This window comes from Hyperolius riggenbachi, chromosome 8, assembly GCF_040937935.1.
Source record: "Hyperolius riggenbachi isolate aHypRig1 chromosome 8, aHypRig1.pri, whole genome shotgun sequence".
In the NCBI taxonomy this organism is placed as follows: domain Eukaryota; kingdom Metazoa; phylum Chordata; class Amphibia; order Anura; family Hyperoliidae; genus Hyperolius; species Hyperolius riggenbachi.
Window position 1 is genome coordinate 4216407 of NC_090653.1, and position 19123 is coordinate 4235529.

General features: G+C 49.7%; 1 protein-coding gene across 4 annotated transcripts in view; it reads left to right on the top strand.

Annotated features, from left to right (window-relative positions):
- The window catches only part of DIAPH2 (diaphanous related formin 2), a 1596586-nt gene that overhangs the window by 478858 nt on the left and 1098605 nt on the right, over positions 1–19123 (top strand). For all 4 annotated transcript variants that reach the window (XM_068249979.1, XM_068249980.1, XM_068249981.1 and 1 more), the window contains 4 exons: positions 1621–1695; positions 2430–2499; positions 3516–3652; positions 5035–5143. In XM_068249979.1, coding sequence (XP_068106080.1) covers positions 1621–1695; positions 2430–2499; positions 3516–3652; positions 5035–5143 — 391 coding nt within the window. The remainder of the gene's footprint in view (positions 1–1620; positions 1696–2429; positions 2500–3515; positions 3653–5034; positions 5144–19123) is intronic.

The window sequence follows — 19123 nt, forward strand, 5'->3', positions numbered from 1 at the left end:
TCACGCCGCTCGCCGGGGTCACGAGGAGGGGTACACAGACGTGTTAATAAGATTTGGGATTAAGCTGTGAGTTTGTAAGGATGGTGTGAAGCTGAAATAGCAATTTCCTCCTGAAAATCTGCATTTAAGCGTTTCTTTCACGGAACCAGAGATGCCGTATCTAATATTAAAGAGAACTTGTCGTACGCCGGCCATTGTAACCATCTGAAATCTGCCGCGAGTGGGGAATCGATACCCCTTCCCCAGGAAATAGCAAATATAAACACAAACCAGATAACATGCTGAATACGCAGTGCTCTAGGTTACCATTGGTCAAGGTCATGTGCAGGTGAAGTCCTTTTTTAAGGGTTAGGGTTACTCAATGCTTGTCAAAGTTTGCTTAGATGCAAACTGTACATCTTGACCCAACAGATTCAGCAGCTGCCACCTGCTACATTTCTATTCTGCATAAGAGTAGCTCCAACTCTATTGTCTTCTGCTTCATGCGCTTGTCCCCCTATCTCCACCGAGAGAACCTGGTGTAACCCACAGGCTGGGACACAGAAAACAGATCAGTTTCTGTGTCCAAAGCTGCCTGTGTAGAGGGGAATCAGTTTCCCTATTGATTTTCACCACCCCTCATGTATCCGGGGTCCGTGAAAACCCTGCAAATACGGACCGTCTGTTCAGTTTTTCAAAATGTATCCCCTGGAACGCAGATGAATCAGTTATGAAACTGAGTGAAGACGGAAGCTATTTTTAACATTGGTTTTTGTGGTTCCGTTTTTGATCCGGGCCAAAAATCGGAGCCACGGATATGTTTTTAAAGACAAGGCAAGACAAATAACATTTATATTGCGCTTTTCTCCTGGCGGACTCAAAGCAACAGAGCTGCAGCCACTAGGGGGCGCTCTATAGGCAGTAGAAGTGTTAGGGAGACTTGCCCATGGTCTCCTACTGAATAGGTGCTGGCTTACTGAACAGGCAGAGCCGAGATTCGAACCCTGGTCTCCTGTGTCAGAGGCAGAGCCCTTAACCATTACACCATCCAGCCAAAATAAGTGTGAACCTACTGTTACAGAATTACAGTGTCCTTTGGAGTTTGTAAGTCCAAACCGAAGATATAAAGTTCTGTGGATAGTAGTCCAAAGACAAGCAGGGACCCTTGACAGCCTTTGTGTCCACATATTTAAGCCTCTACCTGCTAGGGGTGGATCTTATAAGCAGAGATGATTGCCCACCTCTAGCAACCTGACCTCAAGCTGAGACCAGCCCCTGGCCTTAGGAAGAGCGTTTTGGCATCTTCTCAGATTATGCAATAATTCTGTGGATGTTGGGCAGATGATATAATAACCAACATGTTATATTCTGTCATAATGTGCTGAAATCGTGGATACCAAGCATGCCTGGTTTACTAGTTTCCCTGTCTAGGGGATTAATAAGCTAGAAGAATTGTTAACCTCTCCAAAGGTGTATCGACCTTGGCGTATTATTCACTGTGAGCCGCGACCACCTGTGGCCCTGCTGTTCCTAAATATTCCTCAAATCAATAGATTTATTTTAAGTCCAAAGCAAATTGAGTTAGATTTTTCTCACAGAAACTCCAAGTGTCTATAACTGTTTTCTCTGTTTTCTCAACAGTTGGGTCAATAACTTCGGCCATGAAGGTCTCGGCCTCCTGCTGGATGTTCTGGAGAGGCTTCTGGACAAAAAACAGTAAGAACCCAAGGGTTTATTTGAGTGGGGTGGGGTGGGGGGTCCTCACCTATCTGTCAACTGTTATTGAGATGGAAGTGATTAGTTCCAGGCCTCCCTCACAGACCTGCGATTATCGCCACCTGGTGGAAGGAACATGCAATTGCAGTAAACACTCTGATGCTGTAGGGTTGCAAGGGGAGCAGTACATTATACTATTTATGTTGTGCACACACATGAATTAATGAGACAAAAAGTATCATTCTGATATATGTAACACTCATGTAAGGTTACCATGGTAGTCAGCAAGTTTCCAAAAAGACTAAAGTTCAAAGAAAACTAATGGCATTCAGTTTCCCAATGCCACGTACAATGATGGAGTTATAATGACGTTCAGAGACTCTTTGACCTCACTAGAGGACATGTCCTTTGATCTGACCTCCTGAATTTCTAATAATAGCCTGGTGACACTTCAAAGATCACATGGTCAGATAAAACGGCCCCTTCCCCTTTGCATTGTTGAGCGACGTAGAAGCCAGTGGAACGCTATGATGTCTCGATACTTCTCCTTCATAGATAGTTAGATAAGCGATTCTCGGAGGATGTGTTGGGACAGTGCGGGGGAGGTGGTGGAAATTACAATATATACTGTGAAGTAATGGGTCAGCGAGGATGGGGGCTTCACAGTGTAATGTTGTTAGTAGGAGTTGTTGGTTTTCTTAGCTTGTAATTATTGTATTCTTTATATTTTGTAGACAGGAGAGTATTGATAAGAAGAATGAACACAAGCTTATCCAGTGCCTCAAAGCCTTCATGAACAATAAGGTGTGTAAGATACGAGGAACCCCGGCAGTCAACGTGATAATAGAGTTGGGAATGGGGTCTCCATCTTTCTACCAGAAACCTCTGGCCATAATGACCCACCAGTGAGGTCATCACTAATGACCTGCCCCGTCAGTGAGGTGACCACTAATGACCCGCCCCGTCAGTGAGGTGACCACCAATGACCTGCCCCACCAGTGAGGTCATCACTAATGACCCGCCCCATCAGTGAGGTGACCACTAATGACCCGCTTCGTCAGTGAGGTGACCACCAATGAACTGCCCCACCAGTGCGGTGACCACTAATGACCTGCCCCATAAGTGAGGTCACCACTAAGGCTGCTTCTGAGAAAAATCATATAATGTAATCCACAAAGAACATGTGAACTCTTGTGTGGTTCCTGCCCATACCACTCACTAGTTCACCTATAATTCTGGTGTCCCAGGAAGGTGCTCTGTGTCACTGTGTACTGGTGAACTCTAATATGGTAACACTGTGGTAAATAAATGTCTGTTGTATAACTCAGGGTAGAAGGTTCCCATTCATACCTCTAGTTCTCACAGAACTTCACTGTACCCTTCCAGAATGCAGTCCTCACACTTCTCCGGTTGGCCATTGGACACTGTTATTGTAATATGGGCTGCTGAGGGCTCCTGTATTCAACAGACATGACTTCCTGAGAGATACTCCTAACCATAATTCTTTGACTTCCTATTTTTATCCATGGCATCCATGGATAGGGACAATACTTGCCTAACCTGCATCAAGATGGCTCTTCCTGTGTTGGCCTGACTATGGTACATTTTCATTTAAATAAAGCTCAAGATGCAAAAACGTTGCTTACCCTATTTGAGTGTTACCTCCCAAATATCAAAACATGACCAAGTCTTGGAGGGTTGGTCCAATGGTCCCTTTATCTTGTCCTTTTCATAACTGACCTTGGTAAAATCCTCAGTCAGAATCTTACTTTGTAAATGCTTAGTGATGAACCATACTAATTCCATCATTTGTTCCACAGTATGGCCTGCAAAGGATTCTGGGAGAAGATAGAAGCTTGCTCCTGTTGGCCAGAGCGATTGATCCCAAACAGCCCAACATGATGGCAGAGATTCTAAAGATCTTATCGGCAATCTGCATTGTTGGGGAGGACAACATGTAAGTTTAGCTGTACGACTGAGGAGACCGCTGGTTATCTGTGTCCAGCTTGCCACCATGGACAATGGTGATCAACACAGATTAATGTTCACCTGTCATGACTTGACATTTCAAATAGCTTGCATTCCCACTTTTACACTTGTAAGAGTGACAATTTATTAGTGGACTATTCATGTTTTTATCACTCCAGGGAGTTCTCTATGTAATCTCTCAGCACCTTAACACTCGTATAACAGCCAAATATCAAATGTGCTATCAGGAATACAACAGGTACGGCCAGCGAGTGGAACGCCTTGTCTAATGTCTCAAATCACTGATGGTAAAACATGCCCCTGTAACTGCCACATAAAAAAAAGGTAAACACACATAAATGGGAAATATCAAAGGGGCTGTCAGGAATTCATGCAAGAAAAAACAAGCACCTTTTATACTAATATGAGCTGAAAGGGAAACTGAAATGGCATCATGTTACTAGCACTGCAGTCAGCCTCAGTAGAGCTTTTAACTTGGCATAGACCAGATAATTGAAAGTACAACAGTAGACCAGGGAGCAAAGCGAGTTTGTGACAGCTTCATGTTTTAGAATCCAACCCTCTCAGTGCAATGGACAGTTTGGTGTGGTGAGTCTTAGTGGATTTTGGACTGGTGCTGAATTTTTTTTGTAGTAGAGTTCACAGGGGAGGAACAAGAATCTTGAACTTTGAAGGTCCGCCCATATGACTGCTCCAGTGTATAGACTAGAATATAGATCATGGGGGTTCTGGGAGTGGGAGAATTTGGCTACGGACACTGTAAGTTGTTCCAGTACCTAAACAAAAAGAGAACTTGTCTTGTGTTAAAAATAGTTTGTAGAAAGTCCAATACGTGGGTCAGCGTAGGAATAGGTCACTCCAGGCAGCATGGGAAACCTTCCAATACATCATCACACGATTGTCCACTCTAGACTAACATATCTTCACTCCACCATCCAGGCTAGACCTATACACCTTCACAGCATTGTCCAGCCTGGACTTACACAACTTCCCATCGTTGTCCAGGTTAGACTCCCATACCTTCTTACCATTGACCAGCCTACCCTAGACTCGCTTACCTTGCTACCATTGTCCACCCTAGACTAAAGGGTAGATTCTTATACCTACTCATCATTGTCCAGCTTAGGATCACATACGTTTGAACCATTGTCCAGGGTAGATTCTCATACCTTCACACCATAGTCCAGCCTAGACTCACATACCTTCTCATCATTGTCCAGCTTAGACTCGCATACCTTCCCACCATTGTCCAGCCTAGACCCACATACATTTTTCAAAAAAGCTTCCAAAAAAAGTGCCGCCTTTTATACCAAAATTTGAGAAAACTTTGCTGCATTTTCTTTCCTTCAGCTTGGACAAACTTCTGGAAGCGATAAGCACTGCGGCGGACATGACCAACAAAGAACGGTTTGCTCCAATCGTAGAGGGCCTGGAGAACCATGAAGCGCTTCACGTTCAGGTGAGAAGCCACATATATTAATAATAATAATAATAATATGTACTATAATAATGGAGGGAATGGAGAACATATCCACACGGGCACATCACTGCGACCTCACTGCCAGGTTACTGTGAGTATGTCATGGCGTTTTCCCAGAAGGGGAAATAACGTGTTACTTGAGAAGATGTCCAATAAACATCAGGATGTTGATCGCGCTCCAGCCTTTTCCCTCATCTAGCCGGAACCCAACTTTATAATGTAACATGACATCACACTCCACATGTTTCAGGCCTCACACACAAGCGGTGTCCATTTTGCCATTTGCTAGGTCACATGTTGGCAAACAATCTGTTTCCAGGCGGTTTAGCGTGCGTCCCCCACTTCCTGTATGAGGCTTGGAATAATCATCGGCTGCATCTCTCTCTGTTGTCTGCCTAACTGCCGTACAATCCTTACCGAGCCTCACCCCCTCCCCAGAAACGGCTTGTTAACACGGCCGGTAATGGGTTTATTAGCATCTTCCGAGCAGCCACCTTGGCTGTGGAACATTAACTGGTGATAACGGCATTTTCCTGCGGATTATTGTCTTTATGTTCCGGCAGTTGCCGCTTGCTTTGTTTAATAGCAGGTGTGCCAAGTGGAAAATGCTTTAAATGGAGCACGATCGCCACTGCAGATAAGCAGACGGTCGTTTCACCACATCGCCGCTCTCAACCAAACACGTAATGGGCTGAGCAGATCGTCATACAAAGAGGGAGGGGCTGAAAAATACAACTGGCTTAAAGTTAAAAAGGAATTGAAAAGTTTTGGAAAATTCCCAGAACAGTTATTCTGCAGACACACCCCAACATCCCTCGGCAACATGTCAGGGCCAGGATGTGTAAATAGAGGGGAGCAGAGCCTGCTATTACAGGGGGCCCCAGAGCTGTGTGTGTGTGTGGGGGGGGGGGGGGGGGGCAACACACTCAGTCTTCCTTAGCAGAGAGTCAGAGCAGTTGATCTGCAGACACACCCAGTCTTTCCTTAGCAGAGAGTCTGAGCAGTTGATCTGCAGACACACCCAGTCTTTCCTTAGCAGAGAGTCTGAGTAGTTGATCTGCAGACACACCCAGTCTTTCCTTAGCAGAGAGTCTGAGCAGTTGATCTGCAGACACACCCAGTCTTTCCTTAGCAGAGAGTCAGAGCAGTTGATCTGCAGACACACCCAGTCTTTCCTTAGCAGAGAGTCAGAGCAGTTGATCTGCAGACACACCCAGTCTTTCCTTAGCAGAGAGTCTGAGCAGTTGATCTGCAGACACACCCAGTCTTTCCTTAGCAGAGAGTCTGAGCAGGTGATCTGCAGACACACCCAGTCTTTCCTTAGCAGGGAGTCTGAGCAGTTGATCTGCAGACACACCCAGTCTTTCCTTAGCAGAGAGTCTGAGCAGTTGATCTGCAGACATACCCAGTCTTTCCTTAGCAGGGAGTCTGAGCAGTTGATCTGCAGACACACCCAGTCTTTCCTTAGCAGAGAGTCTGAGCAGTTGATCTGCAGACACACCCAGTCTTTCCTTAGCAGAGAGTCTGAGCAGTTGATCTGAGACACACCCAGTCTTTCCTTAGCAGAGAGTCTGAGCATTTGATCTGCAGACACACCCAGTCTTTCCTTAGCAGAGAGTCAGAGCAGTTTATCTGCAGACACACCCAGTCTTTCCTTAGCAGAGAGTCTGAGCAGTTGATCTGCAGACACACCCAGTCTTTCCTTAGCAGAGAGTCTGAGCAGTTGATCTGCAGACACACACAGTCTTTCTTTAGCAGAGAGTCTGAGTAGTTGATCTGCAGACACACCCAGTCTTTCCTTAGCAGAGAGTCTGAGCAGTTGATCTGAGACACACTCAGTCTTTCCTTAGCAGAGAGTCTGAGCAGTTGATCTGCAGACACACCCAGTCTTTCCTTAGCAGAGAATCTGAGCAGTTGATCTGCAGACACACCCAGTCTTTCCTTAGCAGAGAGTCTGAGCAGTTGATCTGCAGACACACCCAGTCTTTCTTTAGCAGAGAGTCTGAGTAGTTGATCTGCAGACACACCCAGTCTTTCCTTAGCAGAGAGTCTGAGCAGTTGATCTGCAGACACACCCAGTCTTTCTTTAGCAGAGAGTCTGAGTAGTTGATCTGCAGACACACCCAGTCTTTCCTTAGCAGAGAGTCTGAGCAGTTGATCTGAGACACACTCAGTCTTTCCTTAGCAGAGAGTCTGAGCAGTTGATCTGCAGACACACCCAGTCTTTCCTTAGCAGGGAGTCTGAGCAGTTGATCTGCAGACACACCCAGTCTTTCCTTAGCAGAGAGTCTGAGCAGTTGATCTGCAGACACACCCAGTCTTTCCTTAGCAGAGAGTCTGAGCAGTTGATCTGCAGACACACCCAGTCTTTCCTTAGCAGGGAGTCTGAGCAGTTGATCTGCAGACACACCCAGTCTTTCCTTAGCAGAGAGTCTGAGCAGTTGATCTGAGACACACCCAGTCTTTCCTTAGCAGAGAGTCTGAGCAGTTGATCTGCAGACACACCCAGTCTTTCCTTAGCAGAGAGTCTGAGCAGTTGATCTGCAGACACACCCAGTCTTTCCTTAGCAGAGAGTCTGAGCAGTTGATCTGCAGACACACCCAGTCTTTCTTTAGCAGAGAGTCTGAGTAGTTGATCTGCAGACACACCCAGTCTTTCCTTAGCAGAGAGTCTGAGCAGTTGATCTGCAGACACACTCAGTCTTTCCTTAGCAGAGAGTCTGAGTAGTTGATCTGCAGACACACCCAGTCTTTCCTTAGCAGAGAGTCTGAGCAGTTGATCTGCAGACACACCCAGTCTTTCCTTAGCAGAGAGTCTGAGCAGTTGATCTGAGACACACTCAGTCTTTCCTTAGCAGAGAGTCTGAGCAGTTGATCTGCAGACACACCCAGTCTTTCCTTAGCAGAGAATCTGAGCAGTTGATCTGCAGACACACCCAGTCTTTCCTTAGCAGAGAGTCTGAGCAGTTGATCTGAGACACACCCAGTCTTTCCTTAGCAGAGAGTCTGAGCAGTTGATCTGCAGACACACCCAGTCTTTCCTTAGCAGAGAGTCTGAGCAGTTGATCTGCAGACACACCCAGTCTTTCCTTAGCAGGGAGTCTGAGCAGTTGATCTGCAGACACACCCAGTCTTTCCTTAGCAGAGAGTCTGAGCAGTTGATCTGCAGACACACCCAGTCTTTCCTTAGCAGAGAGTCTGAGCAGTTGATCTGCAGACACACCCAGTCTTTCCTTAGCAGAGAGTCTGAGCAGTTGATCTGCAGACACACCCAGTCTTTCCTTAGCAGAGAGTCTGAGCAGTTGATCTGCAGACACACCCAGTCTTTCCTTAGCAGAGAGTCTGAGCAGTTGATCTGCAGACACACCCAGTCTTTCCTTAGCAGAGAGTCTGAGAAGTTGATCTGCAGACACACTCAGTCTTTCCTTAGCAGGGAGTCTGAGCAGTTGATCTGCAGACACACCCAGTCTTTCCTTAGCAGGGAGTCTGAGCAGTTGATCTGCAGACACACCCAGTCTTTCCTTAGCAGAGAGTCTGAGCAGTTGATCTGCAGACACACCCAGTCTTTCCTTAGCAGAGAGTCTGAGCAGTTGATCTGCAGACACACCCAGTCTTTCCTTAGCAGAGAGTCAGAGCAGTTGATCTGCAGACACACCCAGTCTTTCCTTAGCAGAGAGTCTGAGCAGTTGATCTGCAGACACACCCAGTCTTTCTTTAGCAGAGAGTCTGAGCAGTTGATCTGCAGACACGCCCAGTCTTTCCTTAGCAGAGAGTCTGAGCAGTTGATCTGCAGACACACTCAGTCTTTCCTTAGCAGAGAGTCTGAGCAGTTGATCTGCAGACACACCCAGTCTTTCCTTAGCAGAGAGTCTGAGCAGTTGATCTACAGACACACCCAGTCTTTCTTTAGCAGAGATTCTGAGCAGTTGATCTGCAGACACACCCAGTCTTTCCTTAGCAGGGAGTCTGAGCAGTTGTTCTGCAGACACACCCAGTCTTTCCTTAGCAGAGAGTCTGAGCAGTTGATCTGCAGACACACCCAGTCTTTCCTTAGCAGAGAGTCTGAGCAGTTGATCTACAGACACACCCAGTCTTTCTTTAGCAGAGAGTCTGAGCAGTTGATCTGCAGACACACCCAGTCTTTCTTTAGCAGAGAGTCTGAGCAGTTGATCTGCAGACACACCCAGTCTTTCCTTAGCAGAGAGTCTGAGCAGTTGATCTGCAGACACACCCAGTCTTTCTTTAGCAGAGAGTCTGAGCAGTTGATCTGCAGACACACCCAGTCTTTCCTTAGCAGAGAGTCTGAGCAGTTGATCTGCAGACACACCCAGTCTTTCTTTAGCAGAGAGTCTGAGCAGGTGATCTGCAGACACACTCAGTCTTTCCTTAGCAGAGAGTCTGAGCAGTTGATCTGCAGACACACCCAGTCTTTCCTTAGCAGAGAGTCTGAGCAGTTGATCTGCAGACACACCCAGTCTTTCCTTAGCAGAGAGTTTGAGCAGTTGATCTGCAGACACACCCAGTCTTTCCTTAGGAGAGAGTCTGAGCAGTTGATCTGCAGACACACCCAGTCTTTCCTTAGCAGAGAGTCTGAGCAGTTGATCTGCAGACACACCCAGTCTTTCCTTAGCAGAGAGTCTGAGCAGTTGATCTGCAGACACACCCAGTCTTTCCTTAGCAGAGAGTCTGAGCAGTTGATCTGCAGACACACCCAGTCTTTCCTTAGCAGAGAGTCTGAGCAGTTGATCTGCATACACACCCAGTCTTTCCTTAGCAGAGAGTCTGAGCAGTTTCTCTGCAGACACACCCAGTCTTTCCTTAGCAGAGAGTCTGAGCAGTTGATCTGCAGACACACTCAGTCTTTCCTTAGCAGAGAGTCTGAGCAGTTGATCTGCAGACACACCCAGTCTTTCCTTAGCAGAGAGTCTGAGCAGTTGATCTGCAGACACACTCAGTCTTTCCTTAGCAGAGAGTCTGAGCAGTTGATCTGCAGACACACCCAGTCTTTCCTTAGCAGGGAGTCTGAGCAGTTGATCTGCAGACACACCCAGTCTTTCCTTAGCAGAGAGTCTGAGCAGTTGATCTGCAGACACACCCAGTCTTTCCTTAGCAGAGAGTCTGAGCAGTTGATCTGCAGACACACCCAGTCTTTCCTTAGCAGAGAGTCTGAGCAGTTGATCTGCAGCCATACTCAGTCTTTCCTTAGCAGAGAGTCTGAGCAGTTGATCTGCAGACACACTTAGTCTTTCCTTAGCAGGGAGTCTGAGCAGTTGATCTGCAGCCACACTCAGTCTTTCTTTAGCAGAGAGTCTGAGCAGTTGATCTGCAGACACACCCAGTCTTTCTTTAGCAGAGAGTCTGAGCAGTTGATCTGCAGGCACATATAGTTACCACTTTCTGTTCAGGTGCTGTGTACAGGGAACTGCTTTGCTTTCATAAGATTAAGCTTCCTTTAAAGAGAACCAGAGATGAAGCACCCTCTTGTATTTTACCTTATAAATCAGTGGGAACATGACAGTAAACACCTAATCTGCTCTTTGTTTCATTGTTCTCTGTTTAATCTGACTGTTATCACCTCTGATAAGAATCCCCAACTGAGCACTCAGTCTAGCTTTGCTATAGAAAGATTATAGCTGAGTCTGTCTTCGCTGGTGTCTTTTCAAGCCCGAGCCTGCCCCCTTGTGGCTCTGCTATAATGACTCAGCTATAATTATTCCCTGCAAAGCCAGACTGAATGCTCAGTCCGGGATTCTTATCACAGCTGATAACAGACACTTTTAGCAGTGAGGATGAAACAGAGAGCATGGTAGGTGTTTTCTCTAATGTTCTTACTGATATATATGGTAAAATACACAAGGGTGCTTCCTCTCTGGTTCCCTTTAAGGCTATCACATTGCACACAGTGCATGAAACCATATGCATTCAGAAGAGCTTGCCATGCCTACCATTATCTGCATCCTGCAATGTCTGACCTCCTGATGCAGCAGTTCTCCTCTGTTACTTCGTTCCTACAGCTGATTTCTGCTGCCTGTCTAGTTGGTGGTGTCAGCACAATGCAGAGAACAGGGAGAATCCACAGAAGCCTTAGCTTCTTGTACAGCTTATTATCTGCAGAGCTAACAGTCCCAAGAGGAGCAGATTTTTAGCACTGAGATGTGAGGAAGGCCTCTGTCCGTCCCGGATGAAAGCAGCCAATGCTAATTCGCTATTCGCAGAAAAGGGAGCAAATCTCCATCTCTTCTTAGTAATGTTCAGCAGAATAAGAAAATAACAGGAATAGACCTTATCAGTCACGTAAAACTTATTCTGCCCAGTATTTTATCTAAGTAATAACCTTTCAGACGATATCAAAGCAGGCGATAAGTCTTCCTCCTCCGCGGAGCTGACCTTTCACAGCCAATCCCCTTATTGGGCCATTAAACTGCATCCCAAGACTTAACGAGAAGTGATTGCCCCTCAATCACCACGGCCGAGGGATGGCTAACTGTGCCTTTATTAATTCCCATAAATCAGAATGGAACTATCTTACACTTATCAGACCAGCGATGCAGAGGAGCGTGCCATGTGGAGATTACCCACCGCTTATCCCGGCCTCCGATGTAGAGGAGCAACAGCCAGCGGAGTCACACCTGGAACAAGCATGCAGCCAGCAGAGTCACACCTGGAACAAGCATGCAGCCATCGGGGTCACACCTGGAACAAGCATGCAGCCAGCGGAGTCACACCTGGAACAAGCATGCAGCCCGCTGAGTCACACCTGGAACAAGCATGCAGCCAGCAGAGTCACACCTGGAACAAGCATGCAGCCATCGGGGTCACACCTGGAACAAGCATGCAGCCAGCAGAGTCACACCTGGAACAAGCATGCAGCCATCGGGGTCACACCTGGAACAAGCATGCAGCCAGCGGAGTCACACCTGGAACAAGCATGCAGCCCGCTGAGTCACACCTGGAACAAGCATGCAGCCAGCAGAGTCACACCTGGAACAAGCATGCAGCCAGTGGAGTCACACCTGGAACAAGCATGCAGCCAGCGGAGTCACACCTGGAACAAGCATGCAGCCCGCGGAGTCACACCTGGAACAAGCATGCAGCCAGCGGAGCCACACCTGGAACAAGCATGCAGCCAGCAGAGTCACACCTGGAACAAGCAAGCAGCCAGCGGAGTCACACCTGGAACAAGCATGCAGCCAGCGGAGTCACACCTGGAACAAGCATGCAGCCATCGGGGTCACACCTGGAACAAGCATGCAGCCAGCGGAGTCACACCTGGAACAAGCATGCAGCAATCGGGGTCACACCTGGAACAAGCATGCAGCCAGCGGAGTCACACCTGGAACAAGCATGCAGCCGGGCGGAGTCACACCTGGAACAAGCATGCAGCCAGCAGAGTCACACCTGGAACAAGCATGCAGCCAGCGGAGTCACACCGGGAACAAGCATGCGGCCAGCGGAGTCACACCTGGAACAAGCATGCAGCCAGCAGAATCACACCTGGAACAAGCATGCGGTCAGCAGAATCACACCTGGAACAAGCATGCAGCCAGCGGAGTCACACCTGGAACAAGCATGCAGCCATCGGGGTCACACCTGGAACAAGCATGCAGCCAGTGGAGTCACACCTGGAACAAGCATGCAGCCAGCAGAATCACACCTGGAACAAGCATGCGGCCAGTGGAGTCACACCTGGAACAAGCATGCAGCCAGCAGAATCACACCTGGAACAAGCATGCGGCCAGTGGAGTCACACCTGGAACAAGCATGCAGCCAGCAGAATCACACCTGGAACAAGCATGCGGCCAGCAGAATCACACCTGGAACAAGCATGCAGCCAGCGGAGTCACACCTGGAACAAGCATGCAGCCATCGGGGTCACACCTGGAACAAGCATGCAGCCAGTGGAGTCACACCTGGAAAAAGCATGCGGCCAGCGGAGTCACACCTGGAACAAGCATGCAGCCAGCAGAATCACACCTGGAACAAGCATGCGGCCAGCAGAATCACACCTGGAACAAGCATGCAGCCAGCGGAGTCACACCTGGAACAAGCATGCAGCCATCGGGGTCACACCTGGAACAAGCATGCAGCCAGTGGAGTCACACCTGGAACAAGCATGCAGCCAGCAGAATCACACCTGGAACAAGCATGCGGCCAGTGGAGTCACACCTGGAACAAGCATGCAGCCAGCAGAATCACACCTGGAACAAGCATGCGGCCAGTGGAGTCACACCTGGAACAAGCATGCAGCCAGCAGAATCACACCTGGAACAAGCATGCGGCCAGCAGAATCACACCTGGAACAAGCATGCAGCCAGCGGAGTCACACCTGGAACAAGCATGCAGCCATCGGGGTCACACCTGGAACAAGCATGCAGCCAGTGGAGTCACACCTGGAAAAAGCATGCGGCCAGCGGAGTCACACCTGGAACAAGCATGCAGCCAGCAGTCACACCTGGAACAAGCATGCAGCCAGTAGTGTCACACCTGGAACAAGCATGCAGCCAGCGCAGTCACACCTGGAAAAAGCATGCGGCCAGCGGAGTCACACCTGGAACAAGCATGCAGCCAGCGCAGTCACACCTGGAACAAGCATGCAGCCATCGGCGTCACACCTGGAACAAGCATGCAGCCAGCAGAGTCAGATCTGGAACAAGCATGCAGCCATCGGGGTCACACCTGGAACAAGCATGCAGCCAGTGGAGTCACACCTGGAACAAGCATGCAGCCAGCAGTCACACCTGGAACAAGAATGCAGCCAGCAGTTACACCTAGAACAAGCATGCAGCCAGCGGAGTCACACCTGGAACAAGCATGCAGCCAGCAGAATCACACCTGGAACAAGCATGCGGCCAGTGGAGTCACACCTGGAACAAGCATGCAGCCAGCAGAATCACACCTGGAACAAGCATGCGGCCAGCAGAATCACACCTGGAACAAGCATGCAGCCAGCGGAGTCACACCTGGAACAAGCATGCAGCCATCGGGGTCACACCTGGAACAAGCATGCAGCCAGTGGAGTCACACCTGGAACAAGCATGCAGCCCGCTGAGTCACACCTGGAACAAGCATGCAGCCAGCAGTCACACCTGGAACAAGCATGCAGCCAGTAGTGTCACACCTGGAACAAGCATGCAGCCAGCGCAGTCACACCTGGAAAAAGCATGCGGCCAGCGGAGTCACACCTGGAACAAGCATGCAGCCAGCGCAGTCACACCTGGAACAAGCATGCAGCCATCGGCGTCACACCTGGAACAAGCATGCAGCCAGCAGAGTCAGACCTGGAACAAGCATGCAGCCATCGGGGTCACACCTGGAACAAGCATGCAGCCAGTGGAGTCACACCTGGAACAAGCATGCAGCCAGCAGTCACACCTGGAACAAGAATGCAGCCAGCAGTTACACCTGGAACAAGCATGCAGCCAGCGGAGTCACACCTGGAACGAGCATGCAGCCAGTGGAGTCACACCTGGAAAAAGCATGCGGCCAGCGGAGTCACACCTGGAACAAGTATGCAGCCAGCAGAGTCACTCCTGGAACGAACATGCAGCCAGCGGAGTCACACCTGGAATGAACATGCAGCCAGCGGAGCCACATCCGGAACGAGCATGCAGCCAGTGGAGTCACACCTGGAACAAGCATGCAGCCAGCGGAGTCACACCTGGAACAAGCATGTAGCTAGCGGAATCACACCTGGAACAAGCATGCGGCCAGCGGAGTCACACCTGGAACAAGCATGCAGCCAGCAGAGTCACACCTGCAACAAGCATGCAGCCAGCAGAGTCACATCCGGAACAATAATGCAGCCAGTGGTGTCACCCCTGGAACAAGCATGCAGCCAGTGGAGTCACACCTGGAACAAGCATGCAGCCAGTGGAGTCACACCTGGAACAAGCATGCAGCCAGCGGAGTCACACCGGGAACAAGCATGCAGCCAGCGGAGTCACACCTGGAACAAGCATGCAGCCAGCGGAGCCACACCTGGAACAAGCATGCAGCCAGCGGAGTACCACCTGGAACAAGCATGCAGCCAGCGGAGTCACACCTGGAACAAGCATGCAGCCAGCAGAGTCACACCTGGAACAAGCATGCATCCAGCGGAGTCACACCTGGAACAAGCATGCAGCCAGCGGAATCACACCTGTAATAACCTTGCAGCCAGCGGAGTCACACCTGGAACAAGCATGCAGCCAGCGGAGTCACACCTGGAACAAGCATGCAGCCAGCGGAGTCACACCTGTAATAACCTTGCAGCCAGCAGAGCCACCTGATTTCCCCTGCCAAGGTGTGTTAGCAGCAGAGGATCAGCATGACAGGCCGGTCAGTGACATTTTGTAAGAGGAATAAAAATGGCCGCAGGCATCTCTCTCATGTAGAGTAGTTCTACAGATATGATTTCCCTGGTCTATGAAGACCTGCATTATCGGTAATTGCAGCCAGTTGGGTTCTGTTTTGGCGTCTTTAGGTGCTGTGATCATGGAAGTCAGAGGATCCTCCTGCAGAACTGTCTATATATCCAGGCCTGGGCCTGCTATTGCTGAGGTCCCACCAGGCCTGTCACACTAATAGCGAGATGCCACAGAGATAATCCTCCAATAACAGACAGAACAAGACCTTCCCATCCACAATATCTTCCATTTGCGAGCTTCGGGGAAAACAATGGCAAGAAGAGATATTGCGCACATGGGCTTATGGAAGCTTTGACTGTAGCTGCGGAGGGCCAGAAGTCAAGCCCGGCCAGGGCTCCTGCCAATGAGATAATGATTGAGTAGATGACTCTCTGCCTGACACAGTCACCGCTATCATCTGTACAAGGCGAGGTGAGAAGTGGAGTTAAGTGATGGAGGGACAGGAGAAGTGATTGTATTTTGCTTTATTCCGGGGTCAAGGTGCTGAAGCAAGGGCGAGTTCCTCCAGAATCCCCGGGGATGGAGGCAGAAGAGATGATGAGATGTCATTCTCACTGTTGTCTGGAGGAGCATGTCTTATCTGGAGAGACCTAACACCTCTCTCTCCTCTTATTTTCGCTCCATCCTCCTCATTCAATAAACTATCTCCTGGGAGGTGTCTTCTCATCTTACAAACTAAATTCTTTTAGTAAAGTGAGGGGGGGGACGGGGACGGAGAAGGACTTCCATGTACAGCATATGGTACAAGGCCTGGTGGAGGGAGACAACTAGAGGTGTGGATGATGGAGACCATAGTAACACCGTGGGGTGACTGCACTGAGTTGTAGCACTGTGGTAGTTGTGCAAGCCTGTTACTACCCAGCCAGGGATACGTAGGGCTGCAAAATACCCACGGTAATGTCACTACCATAGCACCGTACTGGCAATGATACATCCAGGGAAACAGGAGAGCAGAAGGATGCGATGATGTCACTACCATAGCACCATACTGGCAATCATCCAGCCGGGGAAACAGGACTGCAGAAGGACGTGGTGATGTCACTACCATAGCACCATACTGGCAATCATCCAGCCGGGGAAACAGGACTGCAGAAGGACGTGGTGATGTCACTACCATAGCACCATACTGGCAATGATCTAGCCAGGGATACAGGACAGCAGAAGTTTGGGGTGATGTCACTACCATAGCACCGTACTGGCAATCATCCAGCCAGGGAAACAGGACAGCCGAAGGATGCGGTGATGTCACTACCATAGCACCGTACTGGAAATCATCCAGCCAGGGAAACAGGACAGCAGATGGACTTGGTGATGTCACTACCATAGCACCGTACTGGCAATGATCGATCCAGGGAAACAGGACAGCAGAAGGACGCAGTGATGTCACTACCATAGAACCATACTGGCAATGATCCAGCTAGGGAAACAGGACAGCAGAATGACGCCGTGATGTCACTACCATAGCACCGTACTGGCAATCATCCAGCCAGGCAAACATAGGACAACAGAAGGATGCGGTGATGTCACTACCATAGCACCGTACTGGCAATGATCCATCCAGGGATGACAATGGCAGAGGGACTTTGCCTCTAGCAGATATGGTGGAGGACCAATGACTCTTCAGCTTATATTGCAGTCATTATTTACTTGTTATATTAGGTGGTATATTTTGTAGTCAGGTCAAGCTATCTCCCAGTATATATGGGAAGAAAAACTATTGAAATTTATTTCCCAGATTCACGATGGCACAATGTCAATGTTGACTCTCCCGCGAGTATTTGCGTGAGCGCCGGAAGGCGGTCATTTGGTGGATGAAGACGGTCATCGTTCTCTGGAGCGAGAGAAATAAGCACTAGACTCATTAGCTGGCTTCTGATGGAAATGCTCCCTCCACTTGTAATGCATTAACACAAGTCATTAAGCCGGGATTTCTTCTGGCAACAAGCGATGGGAGCAGATGGCCGCGCCGGTCTTTATGAATCGAGGATCGGACGTGTTCTTCAGCTTGTTCTCTCATGTCACCGTCCAGGCAAAGCACGGCCTAGTCATGCCCTGTTGATGGCTCTAAATACCCACCGTCCAGGCAAGACACGGTCTAGTCATGCGGACGCTCTAATGATGCCGGTAAATACCCACCGTCCAGGCAAAACACGGCCTGGTCATGCGGATGCCCTGATGATGGCGGTAAATACCCACCGTCCAGGCAAAGCATGGGCTAGTCATGTGGGCGCTCTGATGATGGCGGTAAATGCCCACTGTCCAGGCAAAGCACGGCCTGGCCATGCCCTGATGATGGCTCTAAATACCCACCGTCCAGGCATAGCATGGGCTAGTCATGTGGGCGCTCTGATGATGGCGGTAAATACCCACCGTCCAGGCAAAGCACGACCTGTTCATGCGGATATCCTGATGGACAGTAAATACCCACCGTCCAGGCAAAGCACGGCCTGATCATGCGGACGCCCTGATGATGGCGGTAAATGCCCACCGTCCAGGCAAAGCACGGCCTGATCATGCGGACGCCCTGGTGATGGCAGTAAATACCCACCATCCAGGCAAAGCACGGCCTGGTCATGCGGATGCCCTGATAATGGCAGTAAATACCCCCCGTCCAGGCAAAGCACGGCCTGGTCATGCGGATGCCCTGATAATGGCAGTAAATACCCCCCGTCCAGGCAAAGCACGGCCTGGTCATGCGGGCGCTCTGATAATGGCAGTAAATACCCACCGTCCAGGCAAAGCACGGCCTGATCATGCGGTCGCCCTGATGGACAGTAAATACCCACCGTCCAGGCAAAGCACAGCCTGATCATGAGGACGCCCTGATGATGGCGGTGAATGCCCACAGTCCAGGCAAAGCACGGCCTGATCATGCGGGCGCCCTGGTGATGGCAGTAAATACCCACCATCCAGGCAAAGCACGGCCTGGTCATGCGGATGCCCTGATAATGGCAGTAAATACCCACCATCCAGGCAAAGCACTGCCTGGTCATGCGGACGCCCTGATGATGGCGGTGAATGCCCACAGTCCAGGCAAAGCACGGCCTGATCATGCGGGCGCCCTGGTGATGGCAGTAAATACCCACCGTCCAGGCAAAGCACGGCCTGGTCATGCGGACGCCCTGATAATGGCAGTAAATACCCACCGTCCAGGCAAAGCACGGCCTGGTCATGCGGATGCCCTGATAATGGCAGTAAATACCCACCATCCAGGCAAAGCACGGCCTGGTCATGCGGGCGCTCTGATAATGGCAGTAAATACCCACCGTCCAGGCAAAGCACGGCCTGGTCATGCGGATGCCCTGATAATGGCAGTAAATACCCACCGTCCAGGCAAAGCACGGCCTGGTCATGTGGACGCCCTGGTGATGGCAGTAAATACCCACCGTCCAGGCAAAGCACGGCCTGGTCATGTGGACGCCCTGGTGATGGCAGTAAATACCCACCGTCCAGGCAAAGCACGGCCTAGCCATGCGGACGCCCTGATAATGGCGGTAAATACCAGAATGTTCTCTCCAGCCATAGACTCATATTGATGATCTGTTAACATATT